The sequence below is a fragment of the Lactuca sativa genome, chromosome 7, assembly GCF_002870075.4.
Source record: "Lactuca sativa cultivar Salinas chromosome 7, Lsat_Salinas_v11, whole genome shotgun sequence".
NCBI classification, from domain to species: domain Eukaryota; kingdom Viridiplantae; phylum Streptophyta; class Magnoliopsida; order Asterales; family Asteraceae; genus Lactuca; species Lactuca sativa.
Genome location: NC_056629.2, coordinates 25,935,828 through 25,956,506, shown reverse-complemented (window position 1 = coordinate 25,956,506; position 20,679 = coordinate 25,935,828). Strand labels below are relative to the sequence as shown.

The 20,679-nt window shown below is 35.3% G+C and overlaps 1 protein-coding gene across 1 annotated transcript; it reads left to right on the top strand.

Annotated features, from left to right (window-relative positions):
• The first annotated feature begins 7,536 nt into the window (after positions 1 to 7,536).
• Positions 7,537 to 10,964, top strand: LOC111907339 (uncharacterized). Its single transcript, XM_023903108.1, has 7 exons — positions 7,537 to 7,633; positions 8,492 to 9,634; positions 9,825 to 9,949; positions 10,034 to 10,048; positions 10,142 to 10,238; positions 10,321 to 10,567; positions 10,664 to 10,964. The coding sequence occupies exons 1-7, from the start codon at positions 7,537 to 7,539 to the stop codon at positions 10,962 to 10,964; spliced, it is 2,025 nt and encodes a 674-aa protein (XP_023758876.1).
• Positions 10,965 to 20,679: the final 9,715 nt, after the last annotated feature.

Sequence of the window (20,679 nt, the reverse complement as noted above, 5' to 3'; positions counted from 1 at the left end):
TATTTCTACCCTTTATTATAGTAGCCTAAAATTCTTAATAAATAGATTTCAGATAAAGAAAAGCAAAGGCATTCGTCCTGGTATAGTTGTATGATTCATTAATTTTTTTCCAGAACAACAATCTATACTAATAAATAAAACCCATTTTCTGCCACATGTCATGTCCTCATTGATTTGGACACATGACATTTTAATAGATTTTTAGAATTTATTTATTTCCACATGTAATTTTCTGATTTGTTCACATATCATAATTTATTTCGGTTATAATATTGAGAGAAATAATTGCTTCCTTGAAAAAGAATTGATATATTTATAATGTAATAAATGTCATAATTAATGAGAGCTCTAAAATTAATATTGATATTAAATTTAATGTTTAAATATTGATACTAAATTTTTATTTTTAATAAACCCGTGTATTACACGGGTCTTACACCTAGTAGTTTTATAAATGAAAAGTCAACCTCAACATGCCAACTTTAAAAATAGCTAACCAGTACGACTTGGACAATTATGCCTCGCCACAAGATGTAGCTTTTGACCAGCAACCCATCAACCATGACCATGAGAAGCAACTGTCATTATCAAATTCAAGAATTTTGAAAGTTAAATATCAACATGATGAGCTCAAGCAACAATATGACAAGCTTTGATATTTGAACATTTGAACACAACATGATATTTGAATTAAAATTATGAACTTTTCAATACTCCCTACAACATCACAAAATTTGAGATCAGTGAGAAGCTACACAACATATTTTCATCATATCGATCTAAAAACCCCAAGATAAACAACATAAAACCACTATAAAGCAGTTCACTTAAAATGTATACCTAAAATATTCTCTAAACCTCCAAGCATCCACCAAGTTAAAAAGTCTGAAAAAAAACAAGCACCAGAAACCCCCAAAGATTGGATTATAGCATGAGTTGACTATAATTCTTCCAACTAAACCATATGTTTGAATGAATATTTTGGCCCTAAAAAGCGAGAAATCACAAAGAGAAAGAAAATTCACACACTTATAAATAAATCACTCATTAAACTCATAATCACAAATATGAATCATACATAAAGTTTTGATACAAACTCTATAATATTTTCACGATAATAATGTTTGTATTTAACCTTTTGAATATATATATATATATATATATATATATATATATATATATATATATATATATATATATATATATATATATCATTTTGTCTAACAAGTTAAATTAAGAATAAAACAATGATCATTGTCATAGGAAACTAAATAAACCACAAAACATTTATGAATTCAAAATTTCCAAGATGTTTCTTTGAGACATTAGGTCGACACCTTGTGAACATTATTGTATTAGGCTTCTCTTTGATGCATTTATCTAAATTCCTCATCTAGAAATATTTTCAAAACTAAAAAACTGAAAAGAATTTATCATAGTATGCAATCTCATTGTAACACTCCAATTCAGGTATTACTCTTTAGACCCTTAAAAAGGAAACGATGGCATAAAAGGTCCTGGAGTACGCAGGGCGTACCACAGGCGTACGCTTAGCGTACTAGGGATGCATGATCGCGGAGGATGGCCGCGTATGTAGGGCGTACGTATAGGTACACGGGGCGTACGCGACAGAGGGCCAAAAACCTAATTCTCGGACTTGACGCCTATTTAAACACCCTTAAGCCTCTTGGACTAAACCCTAGTCAGCCTCCTTAGTCTTATTTCGCCCTTCTACACCAGAGATACCTTGTAAGAGTGTTTTTGAGCTTAAGGAGTGTATTTGTGGCCATTTTAGTGTTCATTTAAGAAGAAAGAATCTACATATAGTAGTTTATAACCCGTGAGAACAATGGTTACAAAATTAATTAAACTTTCATAGTAAAAGCTAAAATTTATTATTCAATTATTTTAAATAAATTGTTAATTAAGAGATATTTATCTTTCTCTCTCTCTCTCTCTCTCTCTCTCTCTCTCTCTCTATATATATATATATATATATATATATATATATATATATATATATATATATATATATATATATAGTACTTCCTTCGTTCCAAAATTATAGTCTATCTTTCCTTTTTGGTTTGTCCCAAAATAATAGTCCACTTCTGAAAATACATAACATTTTTACCAAAATACCCCATCATTATTACTTAACAACTAAACATTTAATGGAACATTAAATGCAAAGTAAGGACAAAACTGTTATTTTATTATATAAAGTTAGTGATAATTAATGTTTTTTCTTAATCTGTGTGTTTTTTGTCTATAGACAATAATATTGGGACGGAGGGAGTAGTGTATAACCTGTGAGAACCATGGTTATAAAATTAATTAAAACTTTCATAGTAAACACTGAAATTTATTATTAAGTTATTTTAAATAAATTGTTAACTAAGAAATATTTATCTTTTTTTTAAATAACAAATCTAATATACTTCTAAACTACACCTTTAATTCGCCTATGTCCACGACGAGGTTTGAACCCTCAACCTCAAGGAGGAATGACAACACCGGATATCGCTAGTCTATAAGCCCTTTGGTAAGAGATATTTATCTAGTTATATAAAATTATAATCGTTCATATAAATAAATACATGAAATTATAGCACCTTATTGTATGTATAATGTTATTTTAATTTTTATTTTAATGTTATTAATTTAATTTAATTTGAGTGAGAAATTTAAAATTGAGAATCAATAGATTGACAAATGGCATGACATTAAATAGAATGATTAATAAACTAACACTTGACAAAAGAAAAATAAAACTATTTTTTTATTAGGATAGAAATATATATATATATATATATATATATATATATATATATATGTGTGTGTGTGTCCCAAATCTATATGTCTTGCTTCGTATATATTATGTTGTATATCTACATGTGTAGTCCATATACGATAATATACGTGTTAAAATAATATATTATATTATAAAATATAAATTATTGTATATTATTTATTTTATATAGTGATTTTTAATTTTGTGGGGACAGTTGGCCACATTGCTCCCGTCTATTTCCGCCCATTTATAAAATTTTGAAGGACGATATATTGTCGCAGTCACTATATGATTCGTTGTTAATAGCCAGTTTCTTATAATAAATTAATAACGCCTTTTTATGTGTTTATCTGTTAAAATCAAATTGTATGTAGCCATCTTGTATGGTGGAAGATAAGATCATAACGAAGTGGGAACGAAAATATATACATCATACAAACAACTTAGACAATGGGCCATGTGAATATAATAACTTATTGGTTCAACCCTAGAAAGTCAACTTTTGAGGTGGTCATGTATGAAAAATAAAATACATATATGCATGCATTCATACGAATAAAAGAGTACCAAAGTTTACTAAATGTATGTATTGATCTACCGGTATTATAGACAATTATTAACATATATATAATATATATAAAACATAAAAAGTAGCACAGACACACACACAAATATGTTTGTGTCTGTATTTTGGTACATGATCAGAATCGACTCAATCTCACTGCAATCAATTAACGAGTTAGATAATGGAGTACTTGCCAAGAAACAGTTAAATAAAAAATTGTGAAATCGGCTCGTCGTAATCAAAATCTTTTCATATGAAATCGACAAAAAACCTAGATTCTGAAGGGATCAATTTCAACCATGCAAACATACATACTAATAATAGAAACAGTTTATACTTATCTTCACAAATAAAAACCATACGCTCCATCTTTCAATACTGTGAATGATAATATATTTTCGGTCAAAGTATATGGGTTTGATCAAAGTAAAAGTCACATACTTTAAGATCATGTGTAAGACTAAAAAAAGGTATTATTTGGATAAGTCCCATATAGTAGTAAACATTATGACTTATTATATATATATATATATATATATATATATATATATATATATATATATATATATATATATATATATATATATATATATATATATATATATATATATATATATATATATATATATATATATATCCTTTAAGTTCAATGCTTTCATATTATAAATTTCAGATTTATGTATATTGTCATTATATAAAATAACATAACCCGATCTCATAAAAATATGATAAGAAAGAAATTATAAAAATATGATAAAAAAAGAAATAAGAAGGTGGGCCATCAAAGCTGATTCCAAAGAAAACCTTTGACAAGTAGTATATTATTATTATTATTATTATTATTATTATTATTATTATTATTATTATTATCTTTCTAAATAATATTTTTATTACTATTTAAATAGTTAACAAGGTTTAGATTTTCTTTTAACGACAAATCTAACATATTCCTACATTACTCCTAAATCCACTTTTATCTCCGATAAACTTGAACCCTCGACTATAAGAAGAGAAAACAACACCTGATACCGCTGGGTAGAAGCCCTAATTTGGTATTAACAATGTGCATATATATATATATATATATATATATATATATATATATATATATATATATATATATATATATATATATATATATATAAGTTTACGTTATTATATTCAAAGTAATTATTATGTTATTGTATGCATAAATGTGGGTCAATCATTTTACTAATTTTAAGAAAGTGATTAATACATATTATTGAATTAAATATAATTGAAAAAAATACCATCTAATTCAATTAGAAGTGTATTTTAATCAATTAATATATATTTAATAAATGAAATTTGCATATTTTAAGGGATCTTATACTCTATTAATTTTAAAAATCTGATTTTACGAATTATAAGGTTTTTAATTCGGACATTCTGACAGAATATGTTTGAGTATGTTTAAAAATAAAAATATTTTTGAACCATAAAATAATAAAAATATTCATGAACATATTTCTTGATCATGACTTTAAAAATTTCTTGTAGAATAACAAAATTCTCGAACCATCTATTGAAGAATTAAAACAAAAATTACATTAATTCTTATAGAATACATGTAACAATTGCTAACAATTACATTTATTGTTAAAGAATAAAACTAAAAAAACTTTCAAATCTGGAAAAAAAACATCAAAATCTAACAAATACACTAATACATTTTAAAAGAATAATGTTGGTAAGAGGCGTCATTCAAATTTCGTGGTCCGTTCTTCAAGCATCAGCTTCTGTGTAAACAAATCCAATGAATAAATTAGTGAGAAAATATCCATATTCCATTCCAACATAATTGTAATTCGTGATTCCATTCTGATAGAATTGGAATTCATTTACCAATAATTATATTAATTCGGGGAATTCTAACAGAATATGTTCATGATTATCATAAAAAACATTCTTTCCTGATAGAATACTATAAACGAAGAAATACCATTCAATTGAAACATTTTAGCGAGCGCTTGGTGTGCATCAAAACAACTTTCAATTTCTTGTAAAAATTAGACAATCAGAACAAATTCTCAATTCACCAAAAATATTACACCTTGAAAGAATTAAACAATAAACCTAAACACATCCAAAATTTCTTTTATTTTTGTCAAACATCAACCCAAAACATCCATTCTATATATCGAAATCAAATCAAATTAAAAAAACTCATTTGAAGATTAAACTTCATTGGTTTACAGTAAATCAATCTAAAGTACATCTGCAAACAAGAACACGTTTATGTTTCCTTTCCATCCTTGTCAAACACCCAATCCAAACACCCATTGGTTTCTATCAAATGAAACAAACCCAAACACCCCCAATGATTTCTATCTAACATTCAAACAAAAAAAAGGGTAGATAACCTGTTACTGATCGGAGCAACACCCCTCACAACCCCTCTTCTTCTTCCGTCGAGCAAACCCACCGAGGACCCCGACTTCTTCACTTCTGCTGATCGCAACACCCCACCATTTTCCTTCGTCCCTTCAAATTCGTCAAACCACGAAGACGACCTTCCTTGTCACCGATTGAAATCGCTCCTCCTATATTCGCACCTCTGATTCGGAGGAGAAAGAGTGAAATCTCGTTGCCTCGTGCCTTCCTTCCTTTGGTTCAGCCAAAAACTGGAGATGGTCACTTAGTTCGATCGATGGTAGTGGTGGCGATCTTTTGTTTTGGAGCTAGGGTTAGGAGGATCGAATGGGATAGAATACAATATTGTTGAATGTTTTAAAAAGGGATAAAGGTAGGTCAAAGTACTTACCATAATTATTGGAGTGTATTTGTAGAAATTATTTATCAAATTACTAAATTAGCCTTATTTATTTGTTTGATTATTTATTTATTTTTTAAATTTTGATTGGCTCATATTTATGCGTACAATAACTCAATAATTACTTTAAACACCTGAACCTATCTCTCTCTCTCTCTCTCTCTCTCTCTCTTTCTCTCTCTGTATATATATATATATATATATATATATATATATATATATTCTAACTAATAATTGTGTGGTTGTAGGAATGATTGTGAAACTAATCATTTTATTTATATTAAGAAAGTGAATAATACATATTATTAAATTAAAGATAATTAGAAAATACCGTTTAATTTCATTTTAAGGGTATTTTAGTCAATTAACATAAATTAAAAAAATAAAAGTTGCATATTTTAAGGGATAATCGATTCGATTATTTTAAAAATTTGATTGTAGGGATGATTATTTTCGGATATTCTAACAGAATATGTTTATCGATATATTGAAAAATAACAAATATGATTGAACAATAAAAGAATACACATTCTGATAGAATATATATATATATATATATATATATATATATATATATATATATATATTGATTTAATTAGTTTCTTGAAGAATAACAAAATTTTGGATATAAGTTTAATTTTTTATATTACATTCTTAGAATGATATATTAAAATCAAGGTAAAATACTAATACATTCTGAGAGAATATTGTTGTGAGTCCATTCTAATGAAATAAAAAAAATACATTCTTAGTGAATAACAAATCCATTCTGTAAGAATACAATGTCAATGACATTCTGTATGAATACATTCTGCTAGAATATACTATCATCCCTCCATGTTTTCTTTCTTTTTCCTCTTCAAAACCTAAACAAACATGTCATCTGAGCTTAGCAACTGCATAAAGTTAGGAAAAAATTAGTCACCTCGATCACCATGTCTGTAAATTAATATGGAAAAAGTGAAGTATGGTTTATCATAGCTTAACAACAGTGTATATACCTTAATTTGAAGCTGCAAGAACTTCACATAGTGGACAACTTCTTCAAACATTGTGCTAATGTCAACCTTCGTCCCATTTGGAACTAGGTTTTGAAGGACTTTCAGTCTCTCGTTTATCCCCTCTTTTCTTTTCTGCAAATCTAATCAAAAACCAATATTAATTACAAATCATTTGATAAGAGAACACAAGATCCAGTTGCAAAAATGGAAGCAATTAAGGGATCATCAACACTCACCCATGCAACCGAATCATGATGATTACACACACCATTTTTTTGGTAAAGGAATATTATTAGAAGATTGGTAAGGAAGAGAGACTCACCAAGTTGGGTGTCGAAGTCCCCAAACTGCGATGCAACCATGCCGTAGATGGTCCAGGCCAATGGGTTCCCCCACTAGTACCTTTTCCACCACACCGGAAGCCTCTGTAAAAAGGGCACCCAAGTTGTATCAGAAGGTGCAATTGAACAATAAAGAATGTAAACAACAATAGGTTTTTTAGAATCTTACAAATCATGGGATAATGAACACTGAAAACTAGGGGCGCACCTTTTATAGGGCCATGATGGGTTGTGCCCCCCCCCCCCAAAAAAAATTTTGGGCTAGAAGTAGAGTATATATGTTTAATTTTTGGAATTATAGGCCCAACAATGTGAGTTTTGGGTTGTGGCCCCTCCTGATCAGCTAATCCAATGTTTGTTTGCCAAGAAGCTGATCCAAGAGAGAGACCATCGTTGATCGTTCAATCAGTAGAGCTTCCGCCTTCCGCCCCAATCTCTTAGGCCCTATCCTCAATCTTCTCTCAATTGCTAGTCGACTCCGCCAAATCGAAGTCGTTCGTCGCCACTCGCCTTCTCGTCGCCTACTGGGCGTTGGCTGTCGCGCCACTGCAGACCTACGGTACTGCTACTATGCTACCTGCTGTTGTTCTGCAGGATTGCATAGCTACAATTCTGCTCATCTGCTGCAATCCCCAATTCCCTATCCTTAAGTATGCTTTCAGCTTTAAGCTTTCAAGTTTCAATTCGGCTGCTGTTCAGTCTGTTCTTCAGTTCTTGACTTCTTTCCTGTTGCACTTGTTTAGTTGTTGGAACTTTTCAGGACTTCTGACTTCAGAGCTTGTTTTGTTGCTTTTGTATAGAATAAACTTATGAACTGATATTTTGGAATTTTAGGAATGAACTAATTTTAGGAGCATGTTTTAAGAACTGATATGTCTAAAATGAACTATTTTGTTGCTTTTCCTCTATATTTGATTGTTGTTGGAGTTTTAGGAATCAACTAATTACACATTGCTTATTTTCTTATGAATTGTTTTTTGATTTTAATTTTTATAGATACAATCTTGGGAAATATGAAAACCATTAATCATTCTTTCTTCAAAAGAAATGTTGATAATGAAGAAATACATGATAAAAATGAAGAGATTAAACGTCGCAAAGCTTCAACAAGTGAACCACAACCACAAGAACATGAAAATCAACAAGAGAATGATAGGAATGAAGCCACACAATCAAATCCTAATGAGGTGGTTCAAGCGGATCTTAAGCAACTAGAAAGAGATCCTGCTAAAAGAAAACAAATGTGGGAATATTCAGTTAACTTAAGGGAAGAAGTAGGACGAGCTTATATGAGTTTAGGACCTTTCCAAATACGTCTTAAAAAATATCATGCTAAAGGTTCAAAGAAACATCCTCGTAGATTCCAATATTCTTGGTTTAACATTTTCCCTAATTGCTTAGAATATTCTCCAACAACACATGCATCCTATTGTTTTATTTGTTTTATATTTAACGATAAACCAAGTGTGTCCCATGGTTATGATGCATTTACTGTTAAAGGATTTGACAATTGGAAGAACGTTAATGACGTTAAAAATTGTGCATTCTTGAAGCACATTGGTTGTTCACAACATATAAATGTTGTTGCGTTTGCTGAAAATTTGATGAACCAAGAAGCACACATTGAAAATATCACAATGAAGCAAAATGAAGAGCAAATATTGAAGAATCGTTTACGATTAAAAGCTTCGATTGACACAGTTCGTTGGTTGACATTCCAAGCGTGTGCTTTACAAGGACATGATGAATCTCCTAATTCCAAAAATCATGGTAATTTTTTGCAACTACTAAAACTTATAGCATCTTATAATGATGAAGTTGCAAATGTTATATTAGAGAAAGCTCCTTATAATTCAAAATATACTTCTAGAGAAATTCAAAAAGAAATTCTTAGTATTATTGCAAATAAAGTTAGAAAGCATATTCGTAGTGAAGTGGGTGATTCATATTTTTGTGTCATGGTTGATGAGTCACAGGATGAGTCTAAAAAAGAGCAAATGGTTGATGTAGAAGGGATCATACATGAAAGGTTCTTGGATTTGGTTCATGTTAGGGATACCTTATCATTAACCCTAAAAACAAATATGTGGAGACAACTTTTGCACTATCAATTTGATGTTAGTAAAATCTGTGGCCAAGGTTATAATGGTGCTAGTAATACGAAACGGGAATGGAACGGATTACATGCACTTGTTCTTAAGGATTGTCCTTATGCATATTATGTTCATTGCTTTGATCACAGATTACAACTAGCATTGGTAGCTGCTTCAAGGGAAATTATTCCTGTACACCAATTTTTCACAAACTTAATTTTTTTTAATTAATGTAGTTTGTGCTTCCAGTAAGCGTCATGATGAGTTACAAAAGGCGAAGGAAAATGAGATTGAACAATTATTGGAACTAGGTGAAATCGAATCAGGCAAAGGATTGAATCAAGTTGGGACATTAAGAAGAGTTGGTGATACACGTTAGGGTTCTCATCTTCGTTCTGTTTGTAGTTTGCTTAACATGTTTAATTGTACTAGTGTTGTTCTCCAGGGAATAATCGATGATGTATTTGCTACTTATTCTCAACGCGGAGATGCTGATGCAGCTTAGTGTATCCTAAAATCATTTGAGTTTGTGTTTATTCTTCACTTGATAAAGGAAATATTGGGGAAAACTGATGTACTTTCTCAAGCTCTACAAAAGAAATCTCAAGTTATTCTCAATGCCATGGAGTTAGTTTCAGCAACAAAGGAGAGTCTAAATGAATTCAGAAACAAGGGATGGGACTCTTTACTTGAACAAGTAAAGTTTTTTTTTTTGTGAAAAACATCAAATAGATATGCCGAATATGAATGCTCCATATACTTCTACTCGATACCAGCCTCGAAAAACAGATAATCATGTTACTTTTGAACATTTTTATCGAGTGGATTTGTTTACAGCCACATTGGACAAACAGTTACATGAGTTGAATAATAGATTTAATGACCAGGCGATGGAGCTATTAAGTCTTAGTTCTACTTTAGTTTCAAAAGAACACCCTAAAGTGATTAAAGTTGATCAAATTTTTCGTCCTGTTGAGAAGTATTATCCCGAAGATTTTACGGAGCATGAGAGAATTCAATTATGATATCAATTGGAGATTTTTAATATTGATATGACAAAGAATCCCAAGCTTAGTGGTGTATCAACTATTGCTGACTTATGCAAGGGTCTTGTGGAAACTCAGAAACGTGAGACGTATTATTTGCTTGATAGAGTGTTGCGGTTAATCTTAACACTTTCAGTTTCTACCGCAACAACAGAGAGGGGATTTTCAGCAATGAAAATATTCAAGAACCGTCTTCGCAATACGATGTCGGATGACTTTCTCGCAAACAACTTGGTGGTTTACATAGAAAGAGAAATTGCTGAAAACATTGATTCGAAGTCGGTAATTGATGATTTCAAAGACCTTAAAGGTCGTCGGGCTGAGTTGTAATTCTTTTTCTAGTTATTTTTTGTTAAAACAATTTTTTTTGTATGTAAAAATGTTAATTTTAGTTTTTAATACTTTCGGCAAATCGACCCCCCCCCCCAAAAAAAAAATTGTTCAAGCTCCGCCCCTGCTGAAAAGAGATTAAAGATTCCGAAAATGAGGCGGCGATGATGGCAGCAATGTTGGCGTTGGGTGTAATGGCGACCGTCATCATACCGTAGTATGCCATGCCATATATCCTTAAATACATTTCTAACACATAAACCAGACAATAAGCATATAGATCACACATGAACTTTCTAACATATATTTAATAATTTAATTAGTACTTGTATAAAAATCATGTTCATGAAAGGGACTATGCACTCACTTGACTTAGGTGAATGATTGGTGATTTCGGAAAAAATTCGCCTAACACTTTTAGCTTTTCCTCTGACGTGACCTAAGTACGAACATTCCTAAAGCTTAGGTTTATATTACCGACGACTAATGATTGTCAAGATTCTTCACTAATCTTAATGTCTACATCAAGATCTATCAAGTAAGGATCATCCAGGTAGGACAGTTAGGAGGCAGGATCATTTCAGCGTATAGCCTTTCTGAATTACTGATAAATATTATGTATAGGTTCATAACAACGACATTTGACTATCAATACAAGTTACACGGAAAGAACGAGAGTGTAGCTTAACTTTAAGGGATTCTTCCTGACCAGAGTCAGTAAATCGCACTCATAGGGCTCTACTGGATGGCTACTACTTAGCTGAATACTTTAGGGGTCACAGGGCTCTGCCAAAGACTAAAACTAAGGGAAATTTGGGTAAGATGTAGAGAAAATCGAGAGAGAAAGTGTGGGAGGTATGGGAGAAAGAATGGGGCTTGGCCTCCTATTTATACCCAATTTTGTGGTGCACGGCGTGCAAATGGGGTGCACGGTGCGCATTTTAAGGCGACATCTCCCCATACATTTTTGTGTCATGTGTCAGCCTTTTCGTGTTCCGCGTTTGTAACATCCCGATTTCTAGGAGTGTGATTTTAAGAGTTTTATTGCAAATAAGGAAGCCTACTCGACGATTTGGAGGCCCCCAACGCGTCGTGTAGAGAGTAGCCAACCCGCGTGATTTATGAGCTCTACTCAACGAGTTGGAGGACCCCAACTTGACGAGTAGGAGCTGAATGAGGAAACCCTAATTTTTAGGGTTTGCACCCTATTTAAAGGACTTAAAATGCATCCTTTGGTGTCCCTTATCACCCCATTACTTAGAGAAGGAAACCTTAGTCGTTCTTAAATGCTCCCTTGTGTTGGTGAGGGTAAAAGAGTGTCTTTGGTGCATTTTTGAAGAATGATTGAAGTCTAAGGAGCTTGGAGCAGGGAGAAGTTTGTGGATCTGATTTCTTCTTCATCTTAGCATCATCTTGAATGTAACAAGTCGTTACCTTGACTTCTCTCTAGCTAGATCTCTTCATGCAAACGTTTAGGGCCATTCTAGGTTGTTGAGGAGTCATTTCTGGTTTTGGGCATGATCTGAAGTTGTAACTTAAGATCCGGACTCCTCTTGCCCCTTATAGTCATAAAGTTTTAGTCTTTAGCAAGTTATGACATTCTCCTTACCTAAAACTTCTTCTTTGGCTTGGTTTTGGCCTTTAAGACCTTGCATGCATGTAAAGTTTGCAACTTTACGTGGTAATTGTGTGACATCCCCCAAAATCACGGCCTCAAAAGACCGATTTTCATTTATGCTTTTAAATAATTTTAGAGTAAATCCTTTTGATTTGAAAGAGTTGTGGAATTTGTTCCCAAAACAAAACATGATAAAATAATATTTATCAAAGCATTTCATCAAGAGATGCATTTCATTATATAATCAAAACTCGGGATGTCATGTTTCGATACAGACCATAAAACATAAACGATAAACATTACAAGTCATTCAACAAATGTATACATATACAGACTTGTAAACAAAACAACAAGATGATCCATCCATCTTACGCCCTTGTGCCACTTCCTGTAATACAAATAAAACTGAGTGGGTCAGGCTTGGGAGCCTGGTGAGCACATAGGGTTTTCAACCCACAATAAATAAGTTATATTTAATTTCACCAACCAATCACTATCCCGATTACCCATTCCCGTTATCCTCACTTTACGTCCCTAAAACAACAACTATCTCAAGGGACCTAATCTAGGATTTTCATCGGGACGGACATCACTGCTAAGGGGTTTCCTCAACAATAGATATCCTAAAGGCAACCATGAGGGGGATAGAGTACACCGGTGAACACATCGTTCACAACACCTACAGGTTATGAACCTGCTAGCGTTCCACAGGACTGTCTAGAAAGAGTCTGTGGTCGTTATCCATACTCTGCTGAATAACTAGATCAACAACAACAACAACATCGAGGCCTCTCATCTGTTTATTACACACCAACTATCTACCCATGTTCTACCCAACATATTAGTAGATAAGAATATATATTTTCATACATAGTTTAAATCCTATATATCATTTTCATTCAATATATATATTCCATATAACAGATGAGGCATACCACATAACAAGTATTTCATAAAGAAATAAGCAGATCTATAAGATAGAAGAGAGTGAATACACATTCACACATAACACAACCAAATATATACACATAGCACGTATTTTTATATAAAATACTTCGTATTATTGTATTAGAAGAAATAACTACACACTCACTTGATCAGAAGACGATCCGACAGCACTACGGCTTATAGAAGTAGTAATCCACAGCAGATCTGGAAGATCTCCTCGAAAATCAAACTTCTCGCGGGCAGAGCTTCGACTCGGAAACCGCGCTTCTCGGGATCTTCGGGGTCTCGGGACTTGCCTCGGGGCTAGAGTATAATACCGGGGCTTCGGGGTAGCTTCGGCACGAAAAACGATGCAAAAGACTAGAGAGAAGAGAAGAAAATGAACAAGAAATGAGGCTGCCTTCGGATCCTTTATATAGAGACTGGAGCCTCGGAGTACGTGGGGCGTACAGGCGTACGCAGCGCGTACAGCGTCCGAAATCGTCATTGCATGCGTCATCCGAAGTGTCGACACTATCGGAGTTACGCGATAGCGTAACCTCGTACGCGGGGCGTACTCCGGATTACACCGGTGACACGGCTTCGGATAATACTTTCGATTTATAATTAAATTTAATTACTAAATGATTAATAAACTTCGGAAATTCATACCTTCTTCATACGAACTCCATTTTCTACGTTCTTTATATCCACGGAAAGGTGAGACCACGCTCTACGACTTTCGTTTAGACTCCGTCGGCTAATTTTGACTTTATTTTTATTAATTATTTTTAATAGGCCGCGACAGAAACTTTCGTTATAAATTCATAACTTCTTCGTTTGACGTCCGTTCTCGCCTAACTTTTTATCGCTTCGATACCAACAATGAGATCTTCGATTCTCATTTAGATTACTTCGGCTAACAATCGCTCGATCTCAATTCGAGTATAACAGGCTGTATACCGCTAAGCCGGAACTTCGATAAATCATAACTTCCTCATACGAAGTCAGATTTGGGCGTTCTATATATATTCGGAAACCTCGTTTCGACTACTACAACATTAACCAAAGATATTAAGTTTATTTCACACTTAAATTTTGACGCTTATTTTTATTCTTAATTAATCAGACCACAGAATTAAGCAATTAAGCACAAAACACATAATACTCAAATAATACATTCTTATTATTTCAAAACGGGTTACAAAAGTTAACCTAGACTATTACATTGCTAAAAAATGGCAAGCCCGGAAACACAGGCGTTACAATTCTCTCCACCTTAGAATGATTCCGTCCCCGGAATCACACATCAACAAACAAATGCGGATAGCGACCCATCATGTCACTCTCCGTCTCCCAGGTGAGATTCGGCCCATTCGTGTGTTTCCATCGGACAAGCACTAACCCAACCATCTTGCGTCGCAATTTCTTAGTCTTTCGGTCAACAATTGCCTCTGGTTCTTCAACCAACCTTTTGTTCTCATCAATTCTCAATTCAGAGATTGGAATTATGTCGGGAACTTCTCCCGTGAACTTCCTCAAATAACACACATGAAAAGTGTTGTGAATTCCATTCAGTTCTTTGGGTAATTCGAGCTTGTAAGCTTGGTTCCCAACCCTCTGAAGAACTTTAAACGGTCCAATAAACCTTGGACTCAACTTTCCCCTTTTACCAAATCTTATAAGTCCCTTCCACGGCGAGACTTTAAGCAAAACCGAATCCCCAACCTCAAAAGTTATCGGTCTCCGCTTCTTGTCAGCATAGCTCTTCTGACGATCCTGAGCTGCTAACATTCTTTCCCTAATTATTTTCAACTTTTCAGCAGTTTGATGAACCAACTCCGGTCCCATAAACTGCTTTTCCCCAGCCTCAAGCCAACAAGACGGCGTACGACACTTCTGTCCATACAAAGCTTGGTAAGGTGTCATCTTAATGCTCGAGTGGAAACTATTATTATAGGAAAATTCTACCAACGGTAAATGTTCATCCCAATTACCTAGGAATTCCTGAGTACATGCTCTCAGCATATCTTCAAGTGTTTGTATCGTTCGTTCGCTCTGACCATCAGTCTGCGGATGGTAAGCTGTACTTAAACACAACTTGGTACCCAATTCCTCTTGTAGACTTTTCCAAAACCTCGATGTGAAACGGCTATCACGATCCGACACAATCGTCAACGGAACACCGTGAAGCCTCACAATTTCCTTCACGTAAGAATTCGCAAGCTTCTCCATAGACCATTTCTCCTTGGCCGCTATGAAATGCGCACTCTTAGTGAATCGATCAACGACCACCCAAATCATGTCGTGACCATTCTTTGTTCTGGGCAGTTTAGTGACAAAATCCATAGCAATGTCTTCCCACCTACCCATAGGCACAGGTAAAGGTTCTAAACTCCCGTACGGTTTCTGATGTTGTGTCTTGACTCTCGCACAAGTCACACACTCGGCCACATACTTTGCAACATCAAGCTTCATCGTCGGCCACCAGTAGTAGGGTTTCAGGTACCTATACATTTTAGTGCTACCCGGATGAATCGAGTACATGGTCTTATGAGCGTCTTCCATCAGAAGATCTCTGACTCCTCCTGTCTTAGGTATCCAAATCCGATCTTGGAACACCTTCAGTCCATGACTGTTTACACCGAACACCAACGTTTTGCCCAAATGTTCTTCCTTTCGGTCATTCTTCTCAGAAGCTTCGCTCTGAGCTTTCTCTATACTTTCCAAAATAGTTGAGACAACTTCAATTCTCAACGCTCTTGGCCTTTTCCTTTCAGGATTGACTTTCCGACTGAGAGCATCAGCAACAACATTAGCTTTACCGGGGTGGTAAAGTATCTCGCAGTCGTAGTCTTTAAGTAATTCTAGCCAGCGTCGTTGCCTCATATTCAATTCTTTCTGATTAAAGAGATATTGGAGACTCTTATGATCAGTGAAAAGTTTGCACTTCGTGCCATAGAGGTAATGCCTCCATATTTTCAGAGCGAAAACTACCGCTGCCAACTCCAAATCATGAGTCGGGTAATTCTTTTCATGCTCTTTCAGTTGTCGAGACGCATATGATATCACCTTTTCTCTTTGGGTCAAAACACAACCCAATCCAACACCAGACGCATCGCTATAGACAGCGAAGTCTTCAACTCCATCGGGTAGAGAAAGTATCGGTGCCTCGCATAGCTTCTCCTTTAGCTTCTCAAATTCTTCCTTATGCTTCTCACCCCAAGCATAAGTAGCTCCTTTGTGGGTCAAAGCTGACAACGGACTAGCGATCGAAGAAAAGCCTTGGATAAACCTTCGGTAATATCCGGCTAATCCTAAAAAGCTTCGAATCTCCGTGGGACTTTTCGGTTGTTCCCACTTCGTCACAGCTTCGATCTTCACTGGATCAACCATTATCCCTTCTTGGTTGACCACGTGACCCAAGAATTGGACTTCACGAATCCAAAAATCACATTTGGAGAACTTAGCGTACAACTTCTCCTTCTTCAAGACTTCTAACACTTCTCGCAAGTGTCTGCCATGCTCCTCTTGGCTTTTCGAGTAAATCAGAATGTCGTCTATGAACACTATCACGGATTTATCAAGGAAAGGATTACAAACCCTATTCATCAAATCCATGAATGCTGCAGGAGCATTGGTTAGTCCAAACGACATAACCAAGAACTCGTAGTGTCCATATCTAGTTCTGAATGCAGTCTTCTCTATATCCTGCTCTCTTACTTTCAGCTGATGATATCCTGACCTTAGATCGATCTTCGAGAAATAGCTCGAACCTTGCAATTGATCAAACAGGTCATCAATCCTTGGCAACGGATATCTATTCTTTATTGTTGCCTTGTTCAGCTCTCGGTAATCAATGCACATTCTCATACTTCCATCTTTCTTCTTCACGAATAACATCGGAGCTCCCCAGGGTGATGAACTAGGTCTAATGAAACCGTTGTCCAATAAGTCCTGAAGTTGCATCATTAGCTCCTTCATCTCCGTCGGTGCTAATCGATAAGGTGCTTTTGCAATTGGCGTCGTTCCTGGTAACAAGTCTATTCTGAACTGTACTTGTCTATCAGGTGGTAATCCAGGAAGATCTTCGGGAAATACTTCCGGATAATCACACACCACTGGAATATTCTGCATCACCTTCTTTTCCTTCTTAGCATCAATCACGAATGCTAAATATGATGTACACCCCTTGGTCAAACATTTTCTGGCTTTCATCAATGAAATGATTCCAGAATTCACTCTGCGTTTATCTCCATACACCATAAACGAATCTTTCCCAGGCGGGTTTACTTTGACTATTTTCTTCTTGCATAAAATTTCGGCGTCGTTGGCGCTAAGCCAATCCATTCCCAATACGATGTCGAAACCATTAAGTTCGATAGGCAATAATTCCTCGTGGAACTTATTCCCATTCAAATCAATTAAGATGTTTTTCATACGATGGCTAACAGGTACAAACTTGCCACTAGCAACTTCGACTAATAAGGCATTATCTAGTCTAACAACAGGCAAAGCTAGCTTTCTACCAAATTCATGCGATATAAAGGAGTAGTTGGCTCCAGAATCAAATAAAATTTGGGCAGGCAATTCGTTAACGAGAAAGGTACCTGAAGCGACATCAGCTTCATCTTTAGCAGCTTCCAGTGTCATCTGGAATGCTCTCGCCTTTGGCTTTGGCGGAATGTTGGGTCTAGCTGCCTCCTTCTTCTTCGGGCAGTCCCTCGACATATGACCCTCCTCACCACAACCATAGCAAACTTTCTTCGTGAGGTTACACTCATTGGCATAGTGCCCTGGCTTTCCACACTTGTAGCATGTGTTCGCCACCTCACATCTTCCATGATGCTTCTTCTTACATTTGTCGCACCATTTCGCTTCACCTCCACCTCCCCTCGAACCAGACTTCGAGAACTTGTTTTTCTTGTTGGACCCTGAAGTTCCATCGAACTTCCTCTTTTCACCAACATCTATTCTTTCTAGACCCTTTTCCTTCTGCTGGGCCTCCACATTCTTAGCTGCACGAACAGCCGTTTTCAGAGTGGTTGCCATCTTGACTGTCGGACCAAAGTCAGCAGGCAGTCCGTTAGCAAACCTCTCAATTTTGGAGAGTTCCGTCGGTACTAGGTACGGAAACAACTTCATCTTCTCGGTAAACGCAGTAGCATAGTCATCTATGCTCATCTTCCCTTTCTTCAAGTTTTGGAACTCATTGTTCAGATCAATCAGATCTATCTCTGAACAATACTGCACCCTCAGCTGTTCCAAGAACTCCTCCCATGACATTTTCAGGGCTTCTCCTCGTGGCATAGTATCTGCCAACAACTTCCACCAACTCAAGACTCCAGTCTTCAGTTGTCTAACTGCAAAGACGGTCTTCTACTTGTTGCTACAGTCGCAACTTTCAAATACCATCTCCATTTCGGAGATCCAATCCATTATTTCAACAGGCTTTGGGCTCCCAGAAAGACTTGGCGGTTTGGCGCCCAAGAAGTTCTTGTACATACGCCCATCCTTGTTGTTTCTCCTTTCTGGATCGTTCCTTCGTTCCTCTTGAGTCCCAACTTGACTCACCATGCGACTATTGTTCCCTTCCTCCGATTGCTCGGGAATCAATTCAGGTTCCTCAATAGGTATGATAGGTTCATCCCTATTATTATGCAACATTTGTCGCATCTCCTCCCTTTGTTCGGCTAGCATAGCCCGAATCATGGCTTGCACCGCAGCCATTGTTATTGGTTCTGGTGCTGCTGCTACAACAGGTATCTGCTCAATCAATGGCGGTTGATTCCTGTTTTCATCCGCGTTTCCAACGCCACTCCTTGTTCTCACCATTTTGATCTACACACCGAATAAGGTGAAATTAGATCCTCATTCACGATAGATATTCAAATCATCCTTATCACTCTGAAACGTTTACATGCTAGTTCTAATACCGTAAACATACGCTTAGAATCCTACACACATAAGGTTTCCAGATCCGGTCGGCAACAGACCGTAGATCCGAACAAATAATATCATATATGGCAACATATAACATTTAGCACATAAAGCATTTTAGGCAACTTTCCTAAAATAAACTAGTGCTCGTGTCTAAAATCCAACAGACACACATCTCATCATTCCATTTAGCATTCTAAGTTTAAGTCTAGAAATCCTACAAATTCCTAGTTCGCTTAAACTAATGCTCTGATACCAACTGTGACATCCCCCAAAATCACGGCCTCAAAAGACCGATTTTCATTTATGCTTTTAAATAATTTCAGAGTAAATCCTTTTGATTTGAAAGAGTTGCGGAATTTGTTCCGAAAACAAAACATGATAAAATAATATTTATCAAAGCATTTCATCAAGAGATGCATTTCATTATATAATCAAAACTCGGGATGTCATGTTCCGATACAGACCATAAAGCATAAACGATAAACATTACAAGTCATTCAACAAATGTATACATATACAGACTTGTAAACAAAACAACAAGATGATCCATCCATCTTACGCCCTTGTGCCACTTCCTGTAATACAAATAAAACTGAGTGGGTCAGGCTTGGGAGCCTGGGGAGCACATAGGGTTTTCAACCCACAATAAATAAGTTATATTTAATTTCACCAACCAATCACTATCCCGATTACCCATTCCCGTTATCCTCACTTTACGTCCCTAAAACAACAACTATCTCAAGGGACCTAATCTAGGATTTTCATCGGGACGGACATCACTGCTAAGGGGTTTCCTCAACAATAGATATCCTAAAGGCAAACATGAGGGGGATAGAGTACACCGGTGAACACATCGTTCACAACACCTACAGGTTATGAACCTGCTAGCGTTCCACAGGACTGTCTAGAAAGAGTCTGTGGTCGTTATCCATACTCTGCTGAATAACTAGATCAACAACAACAACAACATCGAGGCCTCTCATCTGTTTATTACACACCAACTATCTACCCATGTTCTACCCAACATATTAGTAGATAAGAATATATATTTTCATACATAGTTTAAATCCTATATATCATTTTCATTCAATATATATATTCCATATAACAGATGAGGCATACCACATAACACGTATTTCATAAAGAAATAAGCAGATCTATAAGATCGAAGAGAGTGAATACACATTCACACATAACACAACCAAATATATACACATAGCACATATT